The sequence below is a fragment of the Sinohyriopsis cumingii genome, chromosome 17 (assembly GCF_028554795.1).
Source record: "Sinohyriopsis cumingii isolate HCF-2022 chromosome 17, ASM2855479v2, whole genome shotgun sequence".
Lineage (NCBI taxonomy): Eukaryota > Metazoa > Mollusca > Bivalvia > Unionida > Unionidae > Sinohyriopsis > Sinohyriopsis cumingii.
In genome coordinates, this window is record NC_142977.1 from 93,577,804 (window position 1) to 93,601,886 (window position 24,083).

Below are 24,083 nucleotides of genomic sequence, written 5' to 3' on the forward strand. Positions count from 1 at the left end.
TTTCATTTAGGTCCAACTTTACATACAAGCTTTAAATACCAAATGACCCTTGGTCCTACCCAAAATATGGAAGGAACTTGAATCTCTTTTTAAAGAAAAACTTTTTAACAGTAAAATAAATGAAGATTTCAAATGATACATGTCACACTGGTACACTAGGTGATGTCCATTTCAGGTTTGATACTACTTTGTCCATCATCCAGCAATGCATTAAACAGTCCCTCTTTTCTGAGAAAATTATGTGTAAGGACCTACACAATATCAAGTAAAATGATGCTGCAACTGAAAAGACTTTACTTTTGCTGATAATATATAAGAAAAAGAGAAAATGCTAATTGGATTATCTTTATTAATAGCATATACATAAATTGAAATTTGCAAGTATCACATTTCTCATCCTAGTTTAGACAAAACTTGCACCATTCCATTCAACATACTGAAACTTGCTCACAACATTATTGTTTATACTTGCTTATAAGTTCGAATTACAGAACTAGACCTGCCATCCCAGAATGTGCCAGCAGAACTGGGTCTTTGTAGTTTGCTTTGACTAATCAGTAGAACTAAAAACACAGACCCTGATCTACCGGCACATTATGTCACAGCAGATCAGGGTCTATATTGCTTGCAGTTGGACCAGAATTATAAGCAAGTATACGTTTATGCATATTAATTAAAAGAGTATGGACATTAATATACCAATATTCCAATGCATACATATAGTGCTATAACTATTAAAATACATTTTCATAGTCAACATAAAAGAAACACATCAAGAAGTCAAATTTAAAATGTCAAATTTTAAAATAAATATATATTTATATATTGTACATATATCTGTCTGAAATACTCCAATCATAACTACATAAAATAATTGTAGAAATGTTTTCAATTAATGATGTATGTATTTCATTCCTTCATAAAGCTAATGCAGATGTTCCTGCTGTAAATAGTTACGACTATCACACTACAACGATTCAACGATAGCTACATTAATTACAACAATTCTGATACACCAAGAAATAGCTTGTAAAGCAGAAGACAAGAAATTATGCTGTCAAACATTCTTTACAACTTGCTTGCCCAACTACTGCATGACTCAAATTTACTCACATAAAAAGGTATGTCATCTCAGTGTGAATGTACACAGTATCAAGCTGCAGGACCACATATACAATGGTATTAAAGAATGGAGGTTAAAAAACCTATCACACCAAATCTTAAATTATTGATGAGATCAAAGAAAACACTGCTGGAAAGACACTTAATCTTGCCTATGCTTTACAGGCAAGACAACAAAACAAGAGTTAACTGATGGGACAGTGACAAAAAAATACAGGGACTGATACTCTATTGTCCAAAAAGAAATTCAAGGAATAAAGATAAGACCAAATGAACATCACAAGAAGTTTAATCATGAAGTCGATATGACCACCCATCTGGGAGAATGATGATAATTTCAAGATGGCCACCAAAGTGGCAATAATGGAAAAAAGCACAATTTTCATTTACTAGACATCATAAGAGACTTTCAGTAAAAAAAATCCATGCTAATAAGACAAGACTGGAGAAATGGTGATAAAAAGATTTCCATGATGGCCACTGTGCCCATTTATACCACAACAAGGTTTCCATAATGACCACTGTGCCCATTAGGCCCATTTAGACCACAACAAGGTTTCCATGATGACCACTGTGCCCATTAGGCCCATTTAGACCACAAAAAGGTTTCCATGATGACCACTGTGCACATCAGGACCATTTAGACCATAACACGATTTCCATGATAGCCACTGTGCCCATTAAGACCATAACACGATTTCCATGATAGCCACTGCACCCATTATGATCATTTATACCATGTGATGAATGTTTGCGTAGTTTCATGGCACTTCACTAAGTTTTTTTAAGAGGGGCAGTAACAAGTTTGTGCTCACAGATGGATGGACAATAGATGATGAAAAACAGAACATAAGCTCTTCCTAACCTATGACCAGTAGACCTAAAAACCAACAGCCACCATTCATCAAATTTCATAGCAGCATGGTACTGTAGCATATAAAAACAGAAAGTAAAACCTGCCTTCAAGAATACATCTCCTAAACCTGTTTTGCGTGGTGCTTTCTAAAAGTCACATCAATATAATGTGACAACTTCCTGACCCCAGTTTCTTCTTCAAATTGAGATTTCTAAATAGCTTTCTTACTGTCTGGTTGGTAACAATGGTTCAATCACACAACATTTAGTAGACAGGAGGAATTAAAATCCAGCCATAAACTTTTCAATCATCTTCGAAAGTTTTCCATTATTTCTGAGGAATTTTTTGAGGAATTCCTTCAAGAATAAAAACGTTTCCATATGTACAATTTTACAAACTGATTTTGCATCTTTTCTAATATCTCTACAACTGACAAAACAAAAAATTGTCTGAAGTATCACAAACAATTTAATATGAAATCTAAATTTGGAGAGATATTTTTTTAATTTTAGCAACAACTGGGGCCATCAGGAAGACTACTAGTTCAAAGTATAAAATCTGAACTTACAGTAAAAACAAGGGGCCAAAGTGAGTCTGATATCACTCACCACTGTAACTGACATATTAGCTTGTGAATGCTCAACTTGCCAAGATCAAACGACAGTCAGCTTATGTGAAAAGCCTATGATGAACAGAAAATTAAAAGAAGCTGTACACTGTTATTTGTTGTGACCCATGAACCAAAACTTTACCTGCCTTAACAGACATGTTTTGAATACCTGTCACACTGGCACAAAAGGTGACTTCATTTCTGCTGTGACAACACAACTACTTTTTCCCACCATCCAGCAAATGAACTGCTTCTCCCTTAATGATAAAATCTGCATTTGCTTTCAAATTTGATATAATAAAACCTTTTTACAATTAAGAGTACAAGCAAGATAAGGAATGTTCAAACATCAATTAACATCATATTCCTTTATCTAAACAATGCCTTCCTCATGAAGCAAAAATTCACCTTGTACAGACTTAACATCAATGTAGATATGCATAGTGACTATTTAAGGCTGGGAAGAACCATTGTTTGGTCAGGAAACACCTGGCTGCTGACTGCAGAAGCCAGGTAACTATTACATACAGGACATCTACCTGTATATAAGAAATCTGATGAGGGTAAATTAGAATGGCTGTTATGAACAAATGACTGAGGAGTAAAGATGCCTGTTAGGACAGGGTTGACTGTACTTAGTTGCTATGTTGTCTCTTAACGTTGTTGCTGCTCATCTTCTTCACATACCATTACAAAGGCGATTAAAACATAGCAGAATCTTTTGCTTCACATATGAAGTTGTATGTTTAATATACTTGCATTTTCTTGTGGACTAAAATAAAAGAAATGAAACGTCCCAACTAATGTCTGTTATCATTTATCAACATGTGTAATGCAGAATTATTCTGCTGTACAACTTAAGGGGAAGCTAGGGATTGTATGCATGGGTTTGCCTGCCTGGGATGGAATTATTCGTTTGTTTATTTTCAGACACATATTTTTATTTTTATTTCCTGCTGTCCAAAAACAAGTATGATACACTTTCTTTGCAAGAAAAGTACAAAAAAGCCATAATTGATGTGATCGGCATTGCTCATTGTCTCTGTCACATGGGGATTAGCCCCAGGTTCATAACTCAGAAACTGTTCATTGTTCCTCCCTTAAAATATATATAAACTGACTTGGCACAAGAGGAGATAATGCATTCAATCAGCATGGATTCCTACGGTTTGTCCTTACCCCTCCTGCAGAGATCATTACTTAAAAACCACGAAGATCAATACAATACCCAGGGTAGCAATGGTGGCCCACTGGTGAAGGCACTGGACTTTTAACCTGAAGGGTGTGGGTCTGATTCCCACTACCAATTTTCCACCAAGACTGGTTACCTAATTTCAGTGAATTTTGTTATTTAAAAAGACCATTGGATTCTTTGCTCCTCAAATGAAATTTAGTAGCGTTTAAGGAATAAGTATTTATTTCATTTGTTAACAGCTAAAAATATGAAATATAAAATCTTAAGTAATTTGTGGAAAATTGCAAAGAAAAACATAATTTAAAAAAATCTCAAGTATTTTAACATGGCTGAACCATTTCATAGTGTTTAGTTGCTTTGGTTAATTTTGCTAGGCCATGAGAATAAAGCTACAGGACACAACTCAGTAAATTCTATAAAGAAAATAAATTAAAAATTGGTTTACAATTTTATTTGCAAAGTGGCAAACCCTGCATAACCCCAAACCATGATTCTCAATAATCATCACAGGTTACATCCCCACTTTTAATAGGCAATTTGCATTTACAGTGTGCTTTCTACAAAGGTTTTGTCAAATTGTATTGAACAGTTTCACAAAGTCTTTTAATGGATTAATTAATGGATTCTATGTTTATTAATGACAACCATATTTGATGGTAGAGCAACACCATTTAAATAATTTAAAAGGTTTTCAGGCATCCTGACAAATTCTGTTGAGCAGGTCTTTGAAGTGGCTGATTAAAGTTTTTTCTATTTTCAGTAACAGCAGCCACATTTATTAGTGGACTGGTACATTTCAACAAACCTAACCACTGAAAGCGGTTTTCCTTCAAATCTGTTCAATGTCTGTTGAGCTGCTTTTCAAGAAGAAATAAGCTTTAATTTTTGCATTTTTAGTAACTGTGTCTATATTTTATGACTGAGCAGCAGATCTGAAAACTGAAAGTGATCTCTGCTTTTTATCATCAGTCATTTATTGGTTATCATAATGGTAGCTATATTAGAAGGCAATTGGCATCATCTGAATAAATTTTTACTTGAGCTGCATTGATGGATGCTATGCATCAAAATTGGTCAAATTCTAAAGAGTAGTTTTTAAATAGTCATTTAAAGGTTTTCCTGTTTTTAGTTAACAGCAGCCTCATTTGTCCCTATTTGGGCATATAACAAAACGGGGGGGGGGGGGGGGGAAATAGCATACTTACCAAATATATCAATTTCAATCTCTCTTCCTGCTCAACTGTAAGATCCCTATTGAAATCAAAATCTTTAAAAGATGTTGCCTCTAGTTAATCTGTATTAATCTACTGTTTCTGAGCTTACTCTGTTTCTTACCAGTTTATGAATACTGTTCTGTGCTGAAGGGTATACACATAGCTAGCTTAGTCAGCTGGAGTAAGTTTGAAAATATTCTTAATTGTTATGTAAAGTTTTCCATGACTCAAAGGTGTTGTCTGTTCAGTACTTCTGCTCCAAAATAAGATTTTTCACCAACAAGTGCTCTGCCAAAGTTTCAGTTTTAAATCAGTGCTTTACTGACTACAGTGCCAGATTTACTGTTCCATAATGGTGTATCTGTATTTTAAGTCCATTAATGCCAGTCTGCTTGTTCAGACTGAGGTATTTTAATCAACTAAATATCTTTATTTCTTAATTTCATTTTCTGATTCTTATTTTTTAAAATTATCTTAACCCTTATAGGCCAATACTGTTTTGTGGCAAAAGATCCTGCAAGGAAAAAAATTTGAGAAATGAAATAAAAATTGCACTCTACTTTTAAATTGTCTGTGTTTTAATTCAGTTTGTAGTCTGCCTTTTCTACATTTCAAAATAATGCTGAAAAGGGAGGTTGACAGGCATGCTGTCTGTTTTTGTCCATCATGCATGAACTTCGGATACAAATACCATTTATTGAGTTAAAATCACTTATTGTATCTCCATTAACACTTTTCCAGATCCAATAATTTGATATATTTCATAACTTTAAACATAAACTGCTGTCATCACTATCATCAGCCAGTATTTGCCAAATGAAATCAGCTTCTAAAGATTAACCATGCAGGGAATCAGCCATTTTGGATTTTCTTGTCAGCCTGTATTATAAAAGTGAATTTGTAAAATTTTCTTGATGCAAGGTTTAAGCTATGACAGAATGCTTGTTCCTGGGCCCAATGTGCCAATCAAGTTTAGTCTAAGAACCATTCATGTTAAGCTGAAGAATTTAAATGTGTACCAGTTTTGAAAAAGGACATGTCGTGTCAGGCGCTAGGATAACTTGACCAATGTGACTTACATCACAACAAACAAATTTAGGGTCAACAGCTGAATAAAGAATTTATATTATGTAGAGTAAATTTTCATACGTGCAACTTTAAATTACTTTGCAGAACTTCTTGCACATCAATGGTATGCAAGTGTGCAAATCAGTACAAATTTTGCACAATTCACGCAATCACATACCCTGGCAGAATATCTGATTTTAACCTCTCCCGAACTTGGCCACAAAGTGAGGAAAAAAAAGACAAATTACAAATTTATAAAAAAAAAACTCCCTGAAGTCTGTTCTGGAAGTATTACATGCATGTATGGGCAAATAAAAGCAGAAATAAGTCTCTATTAAGCAACAACTTGTCTCAAATCATCACTATTCTCACTTCCCAGAGATGCCTTTTTATAAAGACAGAATTGTTGATTTGATTGTGGAAATTAATATATGCATCAGTATTTTCATTTCTATCAATGTAGTTACTCCAATATTTTTTCACTGCATCAGTTTGATATCAACAAGACAATACTATGATTTGACACTGGGCAGATTGTTTTTTTTTTTAAATATCCAAATTATTAGTGGTATATATTATAACATGCACATATACAGCTTAATGCTATATCACTTGACAATGGATCCAAGATCACATTCAAGATTTTTGCAAAAGCTTAATGCGTCATCTACAAACAAAACCATGACATAACCTCCTTGTAAACAATTTTTTACAACTAAAACAAAAATAAATGAAGACAAAATCTTACTGTCCACGAAAAAGTTACAGTCCATACTAACAGCGACCACAGGAAATTGACACATAGATCTCAATATAAGCCTATGGCTCATATAGTTTTCCTTTGAAATGAATTATGAAACAATTCTTTAATTTGACTTCCATCAATGAAGTCATTAAAAAAATATATGGAACTGAGCAGAAACACCCCACTGGACATACACATGGTCATATATTGGTAACAGTAAACGACCACTCCATGATGCAAAGGATGGACACGAGGTCATACATTGGCAACAGTAAATGACCACTCCATGATGCAAAGGACAGACACGAGGTCATACATTGGTAACACTATATGCCTGTTCTGTGATGCACAGGATGGACACAAGGTCATATACTGGTAAAACTATATGACCACTCCATGATACCTAAGATGGACACAAGGTCATATACTGGTAACACTACATGACCACTCCATGATACCTAAGATGGACACAAGGTCATATACTGGTAACACTATATGACCACTCCATGATACCTAAGATGGACACAAGGTCATATACTGGTAACACTATATGACCATTCCATGATACCCAAGATGGACACAAGGTCATATACTGGTAACACTATATGACCACTCCATGATACCTAAGATGGACACAAGGTCATATACTGGTAACACTATACGACAACTCCATGATCCCTAGGTTGGACACAAGGTCATATACTGGTAACACAATATGACCACTCCATGATACCTAGGATGGACACAAGGGCACACATTGGTAATACTACATGCCCACGCCATAGAATATGGTGATGGAATAAAAGAGAACTAGATGAGAAAGTTCAAACTATATTAAGATGACCTACATACTTGCATACATAAATACATCCATACACATTTAATTCACAAGGCACATATCTACAGACCAGTCCAAATTTTTTGAATAATATAAATAGTAAGAAGCAGAAGGACAAAACAAACTTTAATGTAGGATTCATCAATGATACTTTCTAAAACATGTAGTAAAAAAATGAAGATAAAAAGCATGCAAAACTTCTTTAAAAGGCACACAAATCTAATCTGGTTAACTACACATGCATGTCAAAATTCATACCTTTTATAATTTTTCTTGGTCAAGCATCTTTGACCAAATCATGCCGACTAAAGTTTGTACCCGAAAAATCTAACTCTATAAAACAAGAACAATATAATAAATGATGAAAATATGCAAAGGCTTAAAAAAAAGACTAGAAAGTCTATTCCGAACATCTAATTTATAAATGTGAACATGCCACCAAATTTAAATTTAAAGACAGCTCAATTCAAACATGCTGATCACATTTGTATTATACAAGCTAGGCCAAGATGGTTTCCAAGTAAAGCCAGTTATATCTACCTGTAGTTTAGGCTGTGTTGCAATGCAACATTGATAACACTTCATAAGTGTCCATTGTACAACATACCTATCAACTTTGTACAATCTCCCTCCAAAGGACATACAATATATACTTGCTTATAACCAGAGTCCAACTGCAAACAACACAAACCCAGATCTGCCATCATGCAATGTGCTAATAGATCAGGGTGGATGTTATTTTTTCTAATGATTATTCCTAACAAACTGTACAGACCATGAATTGCTGGTGCATTACATGACAATTTGAAGTTCCCAGTAGAATCAGACTTATAAGCTAGTATATACTGTGTATCATTCTACCACATATAAATATTCCATAGATCCAAGAGTATTCAACATGTGTTCTTTAGAAAAAAATCATGTGTAACCATCTGTATAAAATGAGACAATTCACTCAATATCAATATTCAACAACAACAATAATAATCATGTGTCCCATGGTGGCACTTTTACTTTACTGGTCAATATTAGGTGTGAAATGTTATTATATTCATCATATCTACAAACCCCTCCCCAAAAAATGCTTTCAGAATAATCTACAATGATTGTCTCAATGAAAACCATAAAGTTCATGGCCAATCCTGATCTTGGTTAAATAACAATGCAGCCGATTTGGGCCTCTGTTAAGTTCAAACACTGCAATAAAATATTGCTGCATATTAACACTGCCATAGAATGCTACTATATATGCCATACATAGAGGATGTAAAATGGGTAATGATTTACTACTGGATTTATGAAATAATTTTAATAATGACTAGCTTCTGAAACACTTGTTGACCAAAAGCTGGATATTATTCAATGAGTTTCACAAATTAAAATTATATCATTATCCATTTGTGATTCTGTTATCACAAAGGTTTTTTAAATGGAGAGAGAAAGAGGAGATAATTTTGTTTATCTGGACTCAAATGCTGAACCTTTCATTTGCTGCATATAAATAGTAGTCCCAAATGCTTATCAATTTTTATCTGCAGTTGATAATCAATAACAATTAAAAGTATGTCTTCTTTTATAAAATATAATTAAAAGAGCTTCTGTCTTTCCGAATAAATAGAGCATTTGACTCCGACATCATTTTTCAAAACAGAATGTATATGAAAGTTACCTGTGATGTTACACAGTTTTATTCATTTAGGTTAGATGATCAATGTATCAATGTTTACACCTAAGATATGTCAATTTCACTACTTGGATATTTGTGCAAAAAAGGATGAATGCTGGATGAAGAAATTCCATATTTACTGCAATGTATTTGTGACCAGATATTTGTATTCATTGATTTGGAACAGGAGACAGTCGGAATTACATAAGAAATATTAAATCACATGAGCTAATTTTACCACATAAAAATGCTGTGGTTTTATAGGCCTAATATTGTCAATTGGGAGACCGGTATATGTGCATTTTCTTCTATAAACAGTGGTTGGTTTATTTACTGCAAGAAGCTGACATTTAAACCAATCATGTATACAGGGCTATATCATGTTACAGGATTAACACCAACTTACCCACCCATGCCCAGTATCAACCTACTAATAACCTTAGTTTTATTTGTTGCTGTTCTTGTTTGGGGTTTAATGTCATTTTTCAGCACATGAAAGGCAAAAAATGGTATAAGGGGGCCCCTGTGGAGGAAATTCACCATATTCAGAAAGACATAACTTTTTTTCAACAATTCCTTTTGGGCGGCAGTCAATTTGAAAAATGACTGCCAAAATGTTCATAGTATCAGTAAAATGAAAAGTTCCATAAGGGGTGGTAAAGAAATTTTCCAACAATCACAGCCAATTAGTAAAGAGAATATTGTACAAGAATTTCATGGGCTTATCTGGACCAATCAGAATCACATAAAGTGATATGTTAACATGTTATGATGTCAAAATATTAAACTGAACACACTTTAGGTAAAGTTTACAGACTAAGTGATAACATCTTTTAAAGTCGTCACAGAATGTTACTATATATGTCATACCATGTTTCTTACAAATGAATACAATTTCAAGAAAACAGCTGATATCTTGCAAGACAACCAGCCAAGGGTACCTGTTGGATATAACACCAGCTGACTTTTCAACTTCGACAAAATAAACTTCATTGTGAAATCATTTCATTCATTTAATGAACTGGAAACAGTAAAGAAAAGACAAAAAATACCAAATTTATCTATCACCATAATAAAATATGTCTGCTTTTTTGAGCAAAAACTATCACAGTTTCCAGTCAAAGTTAGGAAAGTGCTTTTATAAAAATATCAAGCAAGTATTTAACTCTAATAACTCCATATAAAAGTAGAAGGAATGTTATTTTCAGTAAATATACCTCCAAATAGAAAGGACATGACATAAATAAAATGCCATAAACAAGAATGGTACTAAATTAGAAGAGTATGACTCTAAATATAATGGGCTTTGAAATTATGGAGATGCAAACCATTTTTAGATACAATATCAAATCAAACTTTCAGAAGACCCAAGTTATACAAATGAACCACCAACACAGAAAAAAAGCACTTTGCTGAAGAAAAATTATAATTACCTTTGCATACTGATGGAATATTTGTTTTTGACATGTCATAAATTGTTTAGGTATTAAACAATTAAGGAAGCGTAATACTCACCACATACAGAGCCGATTCAATGCAGTTTAAGACAAACACAATTATTAATCTTAACCTCTACCTTACAGGCATTGATTTTGTCCACATATAATATTTATGTAACTTAACTGTGTAGATTTTCTACACTAAAGAAAAATGAAGGTGCCATGCAGACTGTCATGTTTAACTTATGAAGTGACTGAGATGATGAAATAGGAATCATCATCATATCCATGTGAAAACTTCAGTCATACACAAACATTATGCCCAAGGTTCAGATGAATAAATGAGCCAACTGATGTCCAACATATATGCAGAAGACTTTCAGCTTTAACAGAAAATCTAGACACTGAAGATAACAATTTTGTACAAACTGATTAAAAAGTGATACACATGTATGGAAAAACAAATCTTCATAATATGGCTAACATACATGAAAAGAAACACATTTTACCGGATTTTCAGTACAAGATCCATTCTCTACAAAAAATTATTTGCACATTAGACTGAATAAAAAAGTTTGGGCTTTTTATTGTCCGACCAAAGCATATCCACATTGTTACAAGAATTAAGCTAATCTAGGTTTTCTAAATTTCCTACAAAACCCGGGGTTTAAAAAACATGATTGTGAACAAGTTTAATAAACCACAAAGATGATCTAACACCATACTGCTCAAAGTGTCAGAATCATGACCTGTAGATAAGAATGACAAAGGTTGATTAATTGAAACTGAAAGTAAAAGATAATTTTACTGAATAAAAAAAAATGTAAAAAGTCAGATGCCTCTATTAAAATAGATTAAACTTATGCGCAGTGATTCATGATGATTTTGATTCTATAAAACCATGAAGAGGTTTCTGGGTAGTACATATTTGACAATTTTTGCTTGTATCTTGAACAGGTGAATTTGAATCTTTACACTGACTTATCTGTCAAAGATGTTTTGATGTCCATTTCTATTGAAAGAACTACAATATTTGTGAGTGCAATGTTAATTTTTCTATGTTATACTGACGTGTTTTAAGTTATTTTTCCACAATGCAGCAGAACATTTTATACACCTGAAGAATTATTATTATGCCTGAATTTTTAATTGGTCAACCTCTGGATAATAAATACATGTTTAGTAAGGCTTCTTGTAATTAACAGTTTATTTTTCTAGTGCATTCCAATTCCACTTAAAAGTTTATCAATATTGTTGTTAAATTCTAATTCAGGCTTGTCAACAGCATGGAACATGGCTTAAAAATAACTTTTTTTGAGTACAAGCACAGAACAAGTAACTTTTCAAGTACAGGCATGGAAAGAGTACATTTTGAGTATTAGCATGGAACAAGTAACTTTTTTTAGTACAAGCACAGGACAAGTAACTTTTTCGAGTACTGGCTTGAAAGAGTAACTTTTCGAGTACTAGCACAGATCAAGTAACTTTTTAAAGTACAAGCAATATTTTGATACTTGCAATGATTTCAACTTGCAAAAATCAATGTCTACTAAAATGCATCATGTTTGAAATAAAAATTCAAACACTCTTCCAAAGATATTACCAAAAAGAAACTTCCTTCATTTATTCAACACAATATCAGAATTGTAACCAGCAAACTGTAAGGTTGCAAGCAGCAATTTTAAGCAACACAATGAAGTCAATATTCCTGTGTACTGCATTTTGTTATTTTTTTTGTAAACAGTGGTTTATTTTCAGCATAGGTTTGAGCAAACAGTAATTATATTTAAATGCTTTTTTCAAAAGCATGTCGTAATTCTACTTTAGGACTTTTCATAAAAACTACCCAAAGAGGAAAACTGCATCATACAATCATGGTCAAGACTGGACATTCTGCAATTTCAGGACACTTAACATGGTGTACCTCTTATGGACTATACCTTTATTTTTTCCTCTGAGAACATTGTGATATGCCTTAAGCTTAGGATGACTAGGTGAATTGTAAAAATTAAAGAACTAATCATTGTTCATTATACAAGGCTTGGAAAAACACAGAAATTTTTTAAAAAAATCAGGAAATTCAAACAATATTCACTTCTACACAAAAGACATACTATATATACTCACTTATAAAACCAAGTTCAACTGCAAACTACATGAACCACAACTGCCATTGCATAACACAACACCAGAGCTGGGTCTATGCATTTTGTCAGGAGTAATCAGTAAAACATACAAACAAGAAAGACTTGCACACTGTGCAATGCAGATCAGGATTTGTCTTGTTTGCAGCTGGACCTAAGCAAGTATATATCTATTACAGTATAAGTTCTCTAACCAGCACCATACTGAAAGGAACAAATCTGACAGTTTAAGTTAGGTAGCCTTTAATGGGAAGTAAAATATTAGTTGGAAATAGGATCTGTAAAAAAAAAAAATGTTGACTAAGAGTGGTGACTGTTAATGGATGGTGACTATATTTCCTTGTACATGGCAACATTTCTTGTTTCGTAAGGCACTGTCTTTAAGTCAATATTTATTAATACTGCACATTCAACTTAACCATGCCCTAGAACACAAACGGTCATGATACATATTTAGAATTGCATTATTACAGTCAAATCAATAATCCTGGGCTGCCTTTTTTTTTTAAATCCATATTTTTTTAAATGTAAAATGTGATATTTACTGAATCATCTGAATTTTCTTTTCAAGAGTATTAAACATGTTAAATGCCGGCAGTTGATGTCAGCTTAACTCAAGTTTTAGCAGTTTGCATGCAGTACATTTCTCTCTTAGAATTAAGATTTTGGTGCATAACTATAAGTAATTTCTCTTTTATTTCTTTCTTCCCTTTATTCTTTTTCTTCTAGCTTCTGAATAAGATGTGGTGCATTCATAAGAGTACAACAATCACTCATTCATTCAGACAGAATAAAATCTTTGATCAATGAAGTCATGACTATTTCTGGTCAACTGTTGGTCATATTACTTGATCCTGGTGCATTAATAATCAGCCTAGCCACAATGTTGTTCTGAGCAACTTTCACTGTTATTTGAATTATGAGCATCCATTAAAACTGCTCATTTGACTGATTTCTCTTGCACAAAGCCCAGAATTGTGTTCTAGAAACCAAGGATAAATTTCTCAACCCGATTTATGCCTCAAGTGGTCTACATGGTTGGCTGTTGCAAGGGGATCTTCATCTGTTTCTGGGGTGACTTCTTCCTCAGTTGAGCTTCTAACATCTCCCTCAATCTACCAAAATAAGGAACAATGGCAATGTAACATGGTTATTCAACCAAAGTTTGGCTTCTTGTTTGTGTTACTACAGTTGTAATAAACATAGGTATACTTTTCATTTTTATGACCATCCAGACAAACCTGCCTTAAAGCCTACCTATATTCAGCCATCACCACTTATCATAATTAAGTGTTCTACTGGTCTTCTGTCCTTAGTGAATAAATAAATAAATATCTTAAACTTGCTTCACTACAACTGAGATACGTTTTTTCAATAAGTAAAAAAATAATTAAAACAAAGCAAGATTACAAGAAAAATTGGCTACAAGCATGAAATTTTCAAAATGTAAGCAAAGTAATGCTGCTGTCCTTACCTCTCCTGTGGATGTAAATGCTTTGTAGGTGACTTTGACTATCAGTGAGAACCAGAATCCATGTAGAACCAGGAGAGTCAGGAGCCAGCCATTAAAGAACACTAATGCTGGGTAAAAGCCAACAATATGAATACTCTCAAACATAGAAGAACAAATTGCCCTAGAAGAAGATAGGAAAGATGAATTAAAATGCGTCAGAAAGAAAATGATGAATTTATGTAAAGAAACACTACTGTAGTCATTTTAACAAATTTCAATGACAGTAAAAGATACCTTTACATTTATGAAAACTCTAACATCAGCAATTTTTGTATTAAAATAAAATGTTCATTTAAATAAATTAAACTTTTGATATTGTTATTTTGCCAGAAGATAAAAATAAGCAGCCCAAGCAGACGTGGCTAACATCTTCCTAATACTATATAACCAAATGCAAAGAGCAAATGGCACATATAGCAAAAAAATTTCAAGTATATTATGTTTCTATGAGAACACTTACCCAATCATATTAACATGAGGGGATATAAGCCTTCTACCTTAAGAATCCAGCCATACTATAAAAGTAATTTTTTAATCTTTTCTGTTTATTAATAAATATACAAAATGTAATAACTCTTCTCCATTACCTCCCTTGCCACCTCTAGGTGAAATCCATTTTTAAGTGGACTACCAGCAAGGATGCCTGCATAACGGGAAGGACGGGACGGTTTTTAAGTAATGTGATGAGGTAAATATTCTTAAAGAAACATAATTTACCATACAAATTTGCTTTTTCTTTGAATACATTCCCAAATCACCTCAGGTATCCTTCAAGTGAAGAAAGACTGGATTCCCAATGTGAACAATAACCCACTCTCCTACTGAAAGCAACACATCCTCAATTCACATGAACCATGACTGCTCTATCAGGTTAAGATGATTACTGAAATCCTCAAAATTCACTGGTGAATCGAGTGAAATTAAGAGGTTGTATTGGTTTAAATTGGTCTGGTGGCAGTCAGGACCACAGCCACAGGACCTACCAGATTCAGGTTTTGTCTCTGCAGAGCTAAATCCCTGACATAAACACAAAAGAAAGTTGACTCTGCATGCCAGCCTACAGCTTCTATGGTGTCTCACATCTTGCATTCAAGCATGAGGCCCACTGAGATCAGACGTCAGAGTATGCTGAGCATATAACCCACTTTAGCCACAAAGATCAGAGTTTGGAGGTGATATCTTGCTTTTCTTGCCTTCACAGGGAGAAAGAGTCACTTGCAGTTCCCAAGGCATCTCTCTGTGCAGTTGAAGCAGTGCTTGAGAGTGCGGACGGTATCATGGCATGCTGATACACACTCACTCCGAAAATTCTGTCATACCAGTAAAGACAGCTGGTTTACCAGGTGTATGGTTGGCATGGTTATTGGTCATGAGGAAGGCGGTATGGTTGGATCTTTTCTGTATTTGATAGCACATCAGCAGCATTTGTCCAATACTAAAGGCCTTTATGCCAGGATGCTGTCTTTGAAAGTTGGTTGGAATCTATTGAATGATTTTGCGAAATACAGTTATTTTAAAGCTTCACAATTTTTTCAGAAATCAGTGTTGCAACACAGGATCATGGGTTTCTGCAAAAATTTTGCCCTATGATCCAACCCCCTTAAACTGTGTTCTTTGCAGTGCTATTTTTACCATTACTTCCAATGAAATCAATCAACTGTCCCTTTGAAATCATTGTGTCCCAGATTTGGGGACAGGGACATGATGCCTACAACCCATACGATCCCAGGTGCAACATAGGTAATGGCAGCCATATCTCATAATGGATCCGTGTCAGTTTCATAAATTGCATGCTTTCTATCCAACCTGATCCAAGTCTTTTGAAGAAAAAGTGTTCAAATATTTTCTTTTTTTAGTAACAGCAACCACACCTGATGGCAAATCAAGATAATTTGTATAAACCTGAAAGTTCTTTATGCGATGATGCTTTCAAACTTGGTCAAATTCTGCCAAGTGTTTATTTTTTTAAAATAAGAAAAAACAGAAAGAAACTTTTGCTATTTTATCAACAGAACTGAGATTTTTGTATAAATTCGGTTTTTGAGAAAAATCATTTAAAGGTTTTTCTATTCTTGGTCAAGGTGGCAACATTTGATAATGGAATGGAATCATTTGTACAAACATGAATCAACTTCATGCCATAATGCTGCCTGCAAAGCGTGGTTGAAACCAGACACACGATGGATGATACATTACAGGCACAGGGCTATTTGATAAGCTCACCTGGCCTTGTGAGATAACAAGTGGTCATAAGATTGCTCATCTGGTTGACATTTGCCCAACAGCCAAAAACCTGTTGGCCAAGAAATCGGGGTAAGTTGGATGCTCTCTTCAAAATTCTTCTAATAATGTGGATTACATACAGTATTCTATACCAGAATGCTTGCTATCAAAGCTGGTCAAATTTTCTTAAGCATATTTCGGAAAGTTAATTTACCTACTTTTTTTCTGGTTTTAGTATTAATAGCCACATCTGATTGTAAATGAGCATAATTTCTAGCTTTGAAAGGCTTTCAAGCAAGGGTGCTGTTTGTAAAATTTGGTTAATTAACTAGTGATGGTGATGAGCTTGAGTTACTAAACAGATCATTTTTCCTCTTTCAGTCGATGAGCTTTAATTTTGATCTGCTGACCATAAAATCATTGGCTTCTTTGTTACTCTAAGCGAAAGACACCCACAAAGTTTTTTAACAGAGAACTCAAGTTGTTGTGCAAAAACATTTTTCTGCTTGCAAAGTGACCTTGACCTTTGACAGAACCCCATCCCCCCACCACCACATGGTTCTTCCTTATCGCAAGTGAAAGCAATCCACAAAGTATGGTAAACTTATTGGCAGACTCAAGTTTGTGGAAACCATTTTTCTTCTTCCAGTCACAATGACCTTGACTAATTAACCCCAACATCAATGAGTTCCTTACGCCAAGTGACTGCTATTAACAAGTTTTACAGCAGCAGGTGACGGTTATATCCACATCTTCTAAAACAAGAGGTGTAAATTCTACAAACTTGGCAGTTATGTTGCCCTTGGGTAACCATCTGCAAGTGTGGTGTGATCCATGGTCCATGCTTGAGTTAATTCATGTAAAATAGTTGCCACAAAACCTATCATTGCACCCAAATATGCAAAGAAGCAAAGCTAACTTCACCTTTTCTCATGCTGTCTTCCTCCATCCCATGATCTTTTATTCCCTTTCAATAAAATGTTATCTTCTTTTGACAATTTTAATATTTTTCTCCAGGGATTCCACCATTTTACACATCTCACATAATAAAGTCAATAGAAGTACCATGAGAGCCAATATCATATGAGATGGATGTTCTGAATGGTTGATGTATTAACTTTCTGCCAAATGTACTATTAATAAGCCAATGAAAACTATGGATTTCAACAAAGTAGGAATTGGACTAACAAAAACATATGGAGATCCTGTGGATTTAATCCCTTTGGGAATTCCTGATACATGGGACTTTTTTAAATATCCAAATGCAATACAGATTTTGCATGAAACTGCTTTAAGAAAACACAACATGCCCTGCCTACAAGTACATAAGAAAATAACTTAGACCCAAACCAGTATGTCAGTGAATTACTTCAGCCAATCAAGTGTCAGTTCTTACATGGATTTTGTGAACATCTGCATCAAAATGGGTTAAATGTCTTATAAAAATCAACATAGTCTTTATACCAATATGGAGCAAACAACAATTTAGCTATCAAACTAAACATGACTTTTAAATATGCATAAAGTTTAATATTTCTTTTCTTAATTATTTTATTGATTCTAATATTATTAAAAGAGTGTCATAAGTGACTGCTATAAACATTCTAAATTCTGACTACTCTAAACTTGTATATCCCCATGTTTGCACCACTTCGTTCTATCATTGGAGGAAGAAGTCACTTTCGCTACAAATCTGTGTGTCCAGCATGAACTCTAATTTTCTGGTGAAAGATTGTAAGTATAGTCACAGCCCTTGGATGGTCTGTTAGTTACATGGATACATGCCAAGAATCAAACTACGAACAAAGGAGATGCATTGTGGGGGTGCATATAATTGTGGGTCTGCCAACAACCCCACAAATCTAGTTGTTCTTGAGGTATTCCAATGTGGCAATTTAGTAAGAAGCCTGAACATGCAGTATAAAATGCATCTGGCAACATTTTTTAAAACTTGGAATATGTAGCAAAACACAAGGATTTTTTGGGGGAATTAGTTGCTCAAGCTACTAATGCATGTGGTATTTGACCAGTGCAATGGTACAATGTCTTAAAGAATATTTTCTTCCATTAGCAAACATAAAATGTGTAACTAATAAGATATTGGACATTATAATAAGTGTACTGTATTACTGTACTTACTTGTATGGAAAGAAGATGAGCCTTGTGAAGAACCATAGGACACCAAAAATTGCAAATAAGCTTTCACATATTTTGTGGAATTGGACATATTTGGCCATTTTTGCAGCCTGGAATAAAACAATGATCTAAATATTTCTGCACAGAAATAGAGTCATGCAACCACCACTACCACCCCAACCACTATATCACACACATGGTTACTGAAAATGATCTACAAAATAAAGTCATCTAGTATGCCACTTACGCAAAGTCTTGAAATGAAACTGGTCCAGCACTTTTAATTTGTATACTACATATAATGGTTTCCATTAGTCCAGTACTGGCAATTTTGATGCTACTTGTGACAATAACCTAATAAGACACCTGTAAGGTTCTTAATAGTTTTTAAAGCTGAACAGTCATTGAATCTCTGGAGTCAAAATAAAATTCTCAAGAGTCAAAATTAAAATCACTTTTATTTCATTTTGCAACTGATAGTTTAGATTCCTTATAATTTTAGGAGATCCATTTTCCTCCTCACAATTGTTACCAACTTGTTGTTTCTTTGGAGACAGAAGGTTGGAATAATCATCAACAAAGGTCATTTGTGAGACAAAGACAGAAAAGAAAATATAATTTGGAGCCACTGTGATCACTTAATATAAGCCATTGTAGGACAAATCAATGAACAGGGAAGGTGTGTATCTTGTAGTTCACTGCCAAGATCTACAACCAAAAAAAATCAGCTAGTATTTTTAGTTTCATTCACATGATCACAGACTGGTGAACGATGGTGACATTAACTGCGATTATAAAGTTTCAAACTTAGCAGGCTCTCAATAGTTTTCTGGTCTAGATTTCCCCTTTAATAACCATACTTTTGCAAAGAATGGAGAAATTCTTCACTTATCAGCATGAGAAATGTGGAAATAGCAAATCAACCATGTTCAGCCTGCTAGAAAGATGTAATTTCAAATTTTCTGTGGCTGGGTTTTTAAAGTTGCTGACTGCTCTCCAAAACTTCTCCAAACTAAGTTCATCGTAGGGAGAAGTTATAGAATTGGACATGAGATGTATTCCCAAGTTTCATATTTTCTAAACCAGTGGGTTTTTTTAACATTCAAAGAAAGTTAATGTTTTGGCATTCTGACAAAAAAAACTGACATGCTTTAACCATTCTCCTATAAACAAAAACGATACAAAAGGTCAAAGGTCACCTGATTTTCATTAAAAGTCATCATGGACCATATTTGATCGCATTCTTACTTAAAACACCTCATAAAACATCCTGCATTTGACCTTAAACACTCCAAATTACAAAGTAAGGCAATCAATTAACAGCTTGTTGTGTAAAAATATATTTGCCTTCTTAACCTGATTACCACAAGTCATTGTACTGGTATTACATTTCTGGCCTCCAACTGGTTCCCAATGGTTACCGTAATTTGGGAGAATACACACAAATATACAAATTCATTTTGTCTAAAAAATTTTAAAATAATTTTTATATTTCAAAAGTGATAAGACTGTAACTATAAAAAATGGTATTGTGGTAGATGTAGTTTTTTACGGTGTGGTGGGGTAAAACTAATTTTCATTATGTAATGCTAACCTGTCATTATTATTAAGCTTTACCTTTCTGCATGGAAAGACCTCGTCTGTGCTAGATGCACCAACTCCCTGTTCTAGATAATTCTTAGAACACATGCACTGACTGATCTACATCATTAGCCCAAACTCTATGGAACAGCCTGATTCTTTTCAGGACATGGCTAAAACAGGGTGTGAGGAGGGCATTCAATGGTGACAGGTCAGTAATACTTAATTAAAATTAGTTCTACTCCTAAAATAAACTACATTTTAATGTTAGTAATAGCTTACCTGTCAATACTATTAAGCTGAATTTGTCAGTTCCTTATGGCTGATAGATTTTTTTAGAAGAGTAAAACGTGGAAAAAATAATCACTTCTAGTCCAAGCAGTCAACTGCAATTATGTGTGGCAGTTGTCTGGGTTGTAGATTGTGCAGCAATGATTGGACTCGGAGAGAAAATACCATGGCTCTAGTTTGCTAATGACTGAAGGGAAAAGGAAGGGAAGGTTGTGTGTGAGTGCCAAATGCAGCGTTCATAATACTGTCTAAAATGAATGGTTGAAATATGCCCAGGAAGTAACAATAGCAGAGACTTCTTGGTCTTTTATCTTCATGAACGTTAAGTCTCTTTTTGTGAGACACAAAAGTTCTCTTGACTGAGAGCGAAATCCATCAAGAGATAGTGGATAATGAAATATTAGCTGAATCCCTTATGGGGAGAAAAAGACTTTTCCTACCCTTCCTTCTCTCTTTAGATGATGCTAAATAGAATCTAAGTGCCCTAATTTGGCAAAGTTTATTACAATCATCCACAGCACTGATGTAACTCAGAATGGGCATTTAAATCAAGGTTGGAAATACTGATGAAGTTGGTGTTTTGGCAAGGAAACCAGGTTGACATAACAGGGAAATGGAATCATAATTCCCATTGAAGCATAAACATTCTTCCCTATTTGATAAAGCAGGTAGCTTGCTTCTTCTGTAAGGTGATGCAATGGCCAGAACAAAAATGGTTTTAAGCACATGATTTTCAAAAAAAAAACAACAACATTCAAAGGCACATAAGTGTTTTTGTCAATACCCTCAAAACACATGAAAAGACTACCTTGTCTGTTCTGGGCAGAATGTCTGCCAGAATGTTTTTCTTCCCTAGAATGTGACAAACTCTAAGTGTAATCCCTTTGGATTGTGTCCAATGAAAAAGGTTCCGGACTTTCATGCAGAATGAGGAAGCATGACTACCTCCTTGTCATCCGACATACACAACCAATGAGGAGATCATGATCCAATGTCCTTCAATGTGTTCAATCTTAGGGCAAAAAACAGAGCTTTCATTTCTAAATTGTTCATGTAGAGGAGAATATATGCCTGTGAATCAATGGCTATGGAGAAGTCCTCCGTCTGGCCCAGTAATGAGGACCCAACCTGAATCTGATGCAACAGTGTAGAGATGGAAGTGAGGGTTATGGGACATGTATAGGAACTGCACACATCTTGATTGTACCACCACCTTAGGTGGTATTGAAACATCAACCTCTGAGAAACTGCAACAAAAACGTAATCCCTGTGAGGTTTTCAAACTGTGAACAAGAGAAAATTAAGAGGACATAAATTAAGTTTCCCTAAGGATACCAGGTCCAGTGTGGAATTCAAGGTTCCCAGAAGGGAGATATACAGACAAGCCAACCATGAAAAGTCTATTTTTATGCTCTCTGAGGGAACATGAACCATCCCTGGGAGGTAAGGAAATTCATTCCTATGTACCTGTAGGTGGAAGGAATGTTGAGCATTCAAAATATACCTTGGGTAGCCTCTGAGGAGAGAATATTTGATTCCCCATATGATGGTTAACCCACTCTCCTAACTGTGAACAACAAAACCGGAGGCAAAGAAGAAATAATGAGATTTCTTATGCATAAAATTTCCAGGCAAACCCGTCAAAAGCTGCACACAATGCCTGTCCAAAGGATGTGCTGATGTCAGTTGGGTCTGGTAGCCACTTGTGTGTGACTGAGACTGGGTCACTGTGGAGTCATCTCATAAATAAAACTAGAGACGATTGACAACACGTCAACTGATATCTCGACAATGTCTTTGATAGAGGTATGAATGTCTTATCCATAAGGCAACTCTATTCTAGTGACATGTCAGAGTATGCTGTGATAAGAGGGCTTAAAGAGTTAAGTCCTTTTTCCAAGTTTTGACTAGGAGAAAGGGCATCTTTGAGCTCCACAAACAGGCTGAGATAAAGGCTGAGCACATGTACTCGGGCCTGTTTGAAAGCCTCTATGGCCATGCCAATACAGGTGTAGGGTGACTTAAAGTGTCCACTGACTTCAACCAAACTGCGTTGTATCGTACAGACTGCTGAATCATCTGATCAAAACTGAGGGTAGGTTTTCTGCTGACAGAGAGGGCATGTAATTCAATGACTGCATGCCAAAGCAAACACGATCAGGAAACAGGTTTTGTATGAAAGGAGCTTTAGAATGGTCCTGGCTTAAGTCTCAAATTTGTTTAAATTTAGCCAAGTCAGAAACGAAGAAAGATTCCACTTAAGAAATCAATGTGAGTGATTTAGGCCTATGCATGTCAAAGTTAAACATTAAGTCAGAGAGGTCTTTGTTATAACCAAGATCCTCCCTACCACGATGACGGAATGTGCTCTTAATAGTAATCGGAGCCAACTTTTTCTCCTCAAACTAGAAATGAAATAAGTGAACTACTTGTGGGATAGAGACACAAAAAGGGACAATGTTTTTGACTTTGCACCCATCCCTAACAAGATGCCTCTTCCCTTTGTAAGCCTTTAAAGTGGAGGACCTTCTTGCTCATGCAAGTCTTTCCATGACTGATGGTGAACTGTTCCTGCTGCAAGGCTCTCTAGTTAAGAGCAAAGTGTGAAGGAGAAGATGGTCTGGGAAAGGATAGAGCACATGGGTCCAAGATTCAGCATGGCCTAGATCTATTGCTAGATCAAGAAGAGAATTACTTCTACATAATCTTTGGAACCAAGATCATTGGAGGTTAGGCAAAGGACTATAGACCCTCTCAACTGAGAGAGATAGCATCTAGGGACCAAGACCCATGACCGAGTACTGGAGAAATGAAGGTGGACAGTTTTCGAGTCCACCCGGTTGTAAAAGGATCAATCATTGGATCAATTATGGCTGGCAAATCTGATTAAAGACCAATGGATGGAGAGACCATTCTGTATGGAGAATATATTCCCTCCTTGACTGAGAATTGGCCAAGACAATGAGTAGGCTGGAAATATAATCTGGATGTTTGATGTTGCATTATGCCCACCAACGATGGAAATGACAACATCAGAATACTGAGATGGGGTGATCTGGTACCACCCAGTTTGAAGTAAGTCACCACCACCAAGATGTGTGACATGATGAGCTCCATCTTGTTCTGTGGATGGTCACTCCAAAAATGTAATGCTTTGATTGATGTGGAGACCTGTGTCCTCTGGACCCCACCGGTCGCCGAATGTGTCAAAGTCTAGTAACTAATGGGTCCCTCAACTACAGATGCTTGCGCTTATACACATGGTCACACCTGGGTGCAGCTGTTTTGGGAGGTATTCCAAGGAGAAATGAAAGTGTGGACAATATATGGGTTGATGAAAGGACAGAAAAACTGACAACAGAACCAACAGTCTCTGAAATGGACTTGAAAAAAAAAACAAAGAATCTCTCAAAAGAACTCTAAGGGAATGATGTTCTACTAG

General features: G+C 35.0%; 1 protein-coding gene across 3 annotated transcripts in view; it reads right to left on the bottom strand.

Annotated features, from left to right (window-relative positions):
• Positions 1-329: 329 nt before the first annotated feature.
• The window catches only part of LOC149779440 (ceramide synthase 6-like), a 65,062-nt gene continuing 41,308 nt past the window's right edge, over positions 330-24,083 (bottom strand). Inside the window, exons 8-11 of one of the 3 annotated variants that reach the window (XR_016415651.1) lie at positions 18,773-18,879; positions 14,372-14,531; positions 7,544-14,012; positions 330-7,323 (exon numbers count right to left, since the gene is read on the bottom strand). Coding sequence is in view for 1 of the 3 variants with exons in the window: in XM_089940103.1 (XP_089796229.1) it covers positions 13,902-14,012; positions 14,372-14,531; positions 18,773-18,879 (378 nt within the window). In the remaining 2 variants the exon portion in view is untranslated. Of the gene's footprint in view, positions 14,013-14,371; positions 14,532-18,772; positions 18,880-24,083 lie in introns of all 3 variants that reach the window. The other 2 variants (XR_016415650.1, XM_089940103.1) reach the window with 2 other exon arrangements.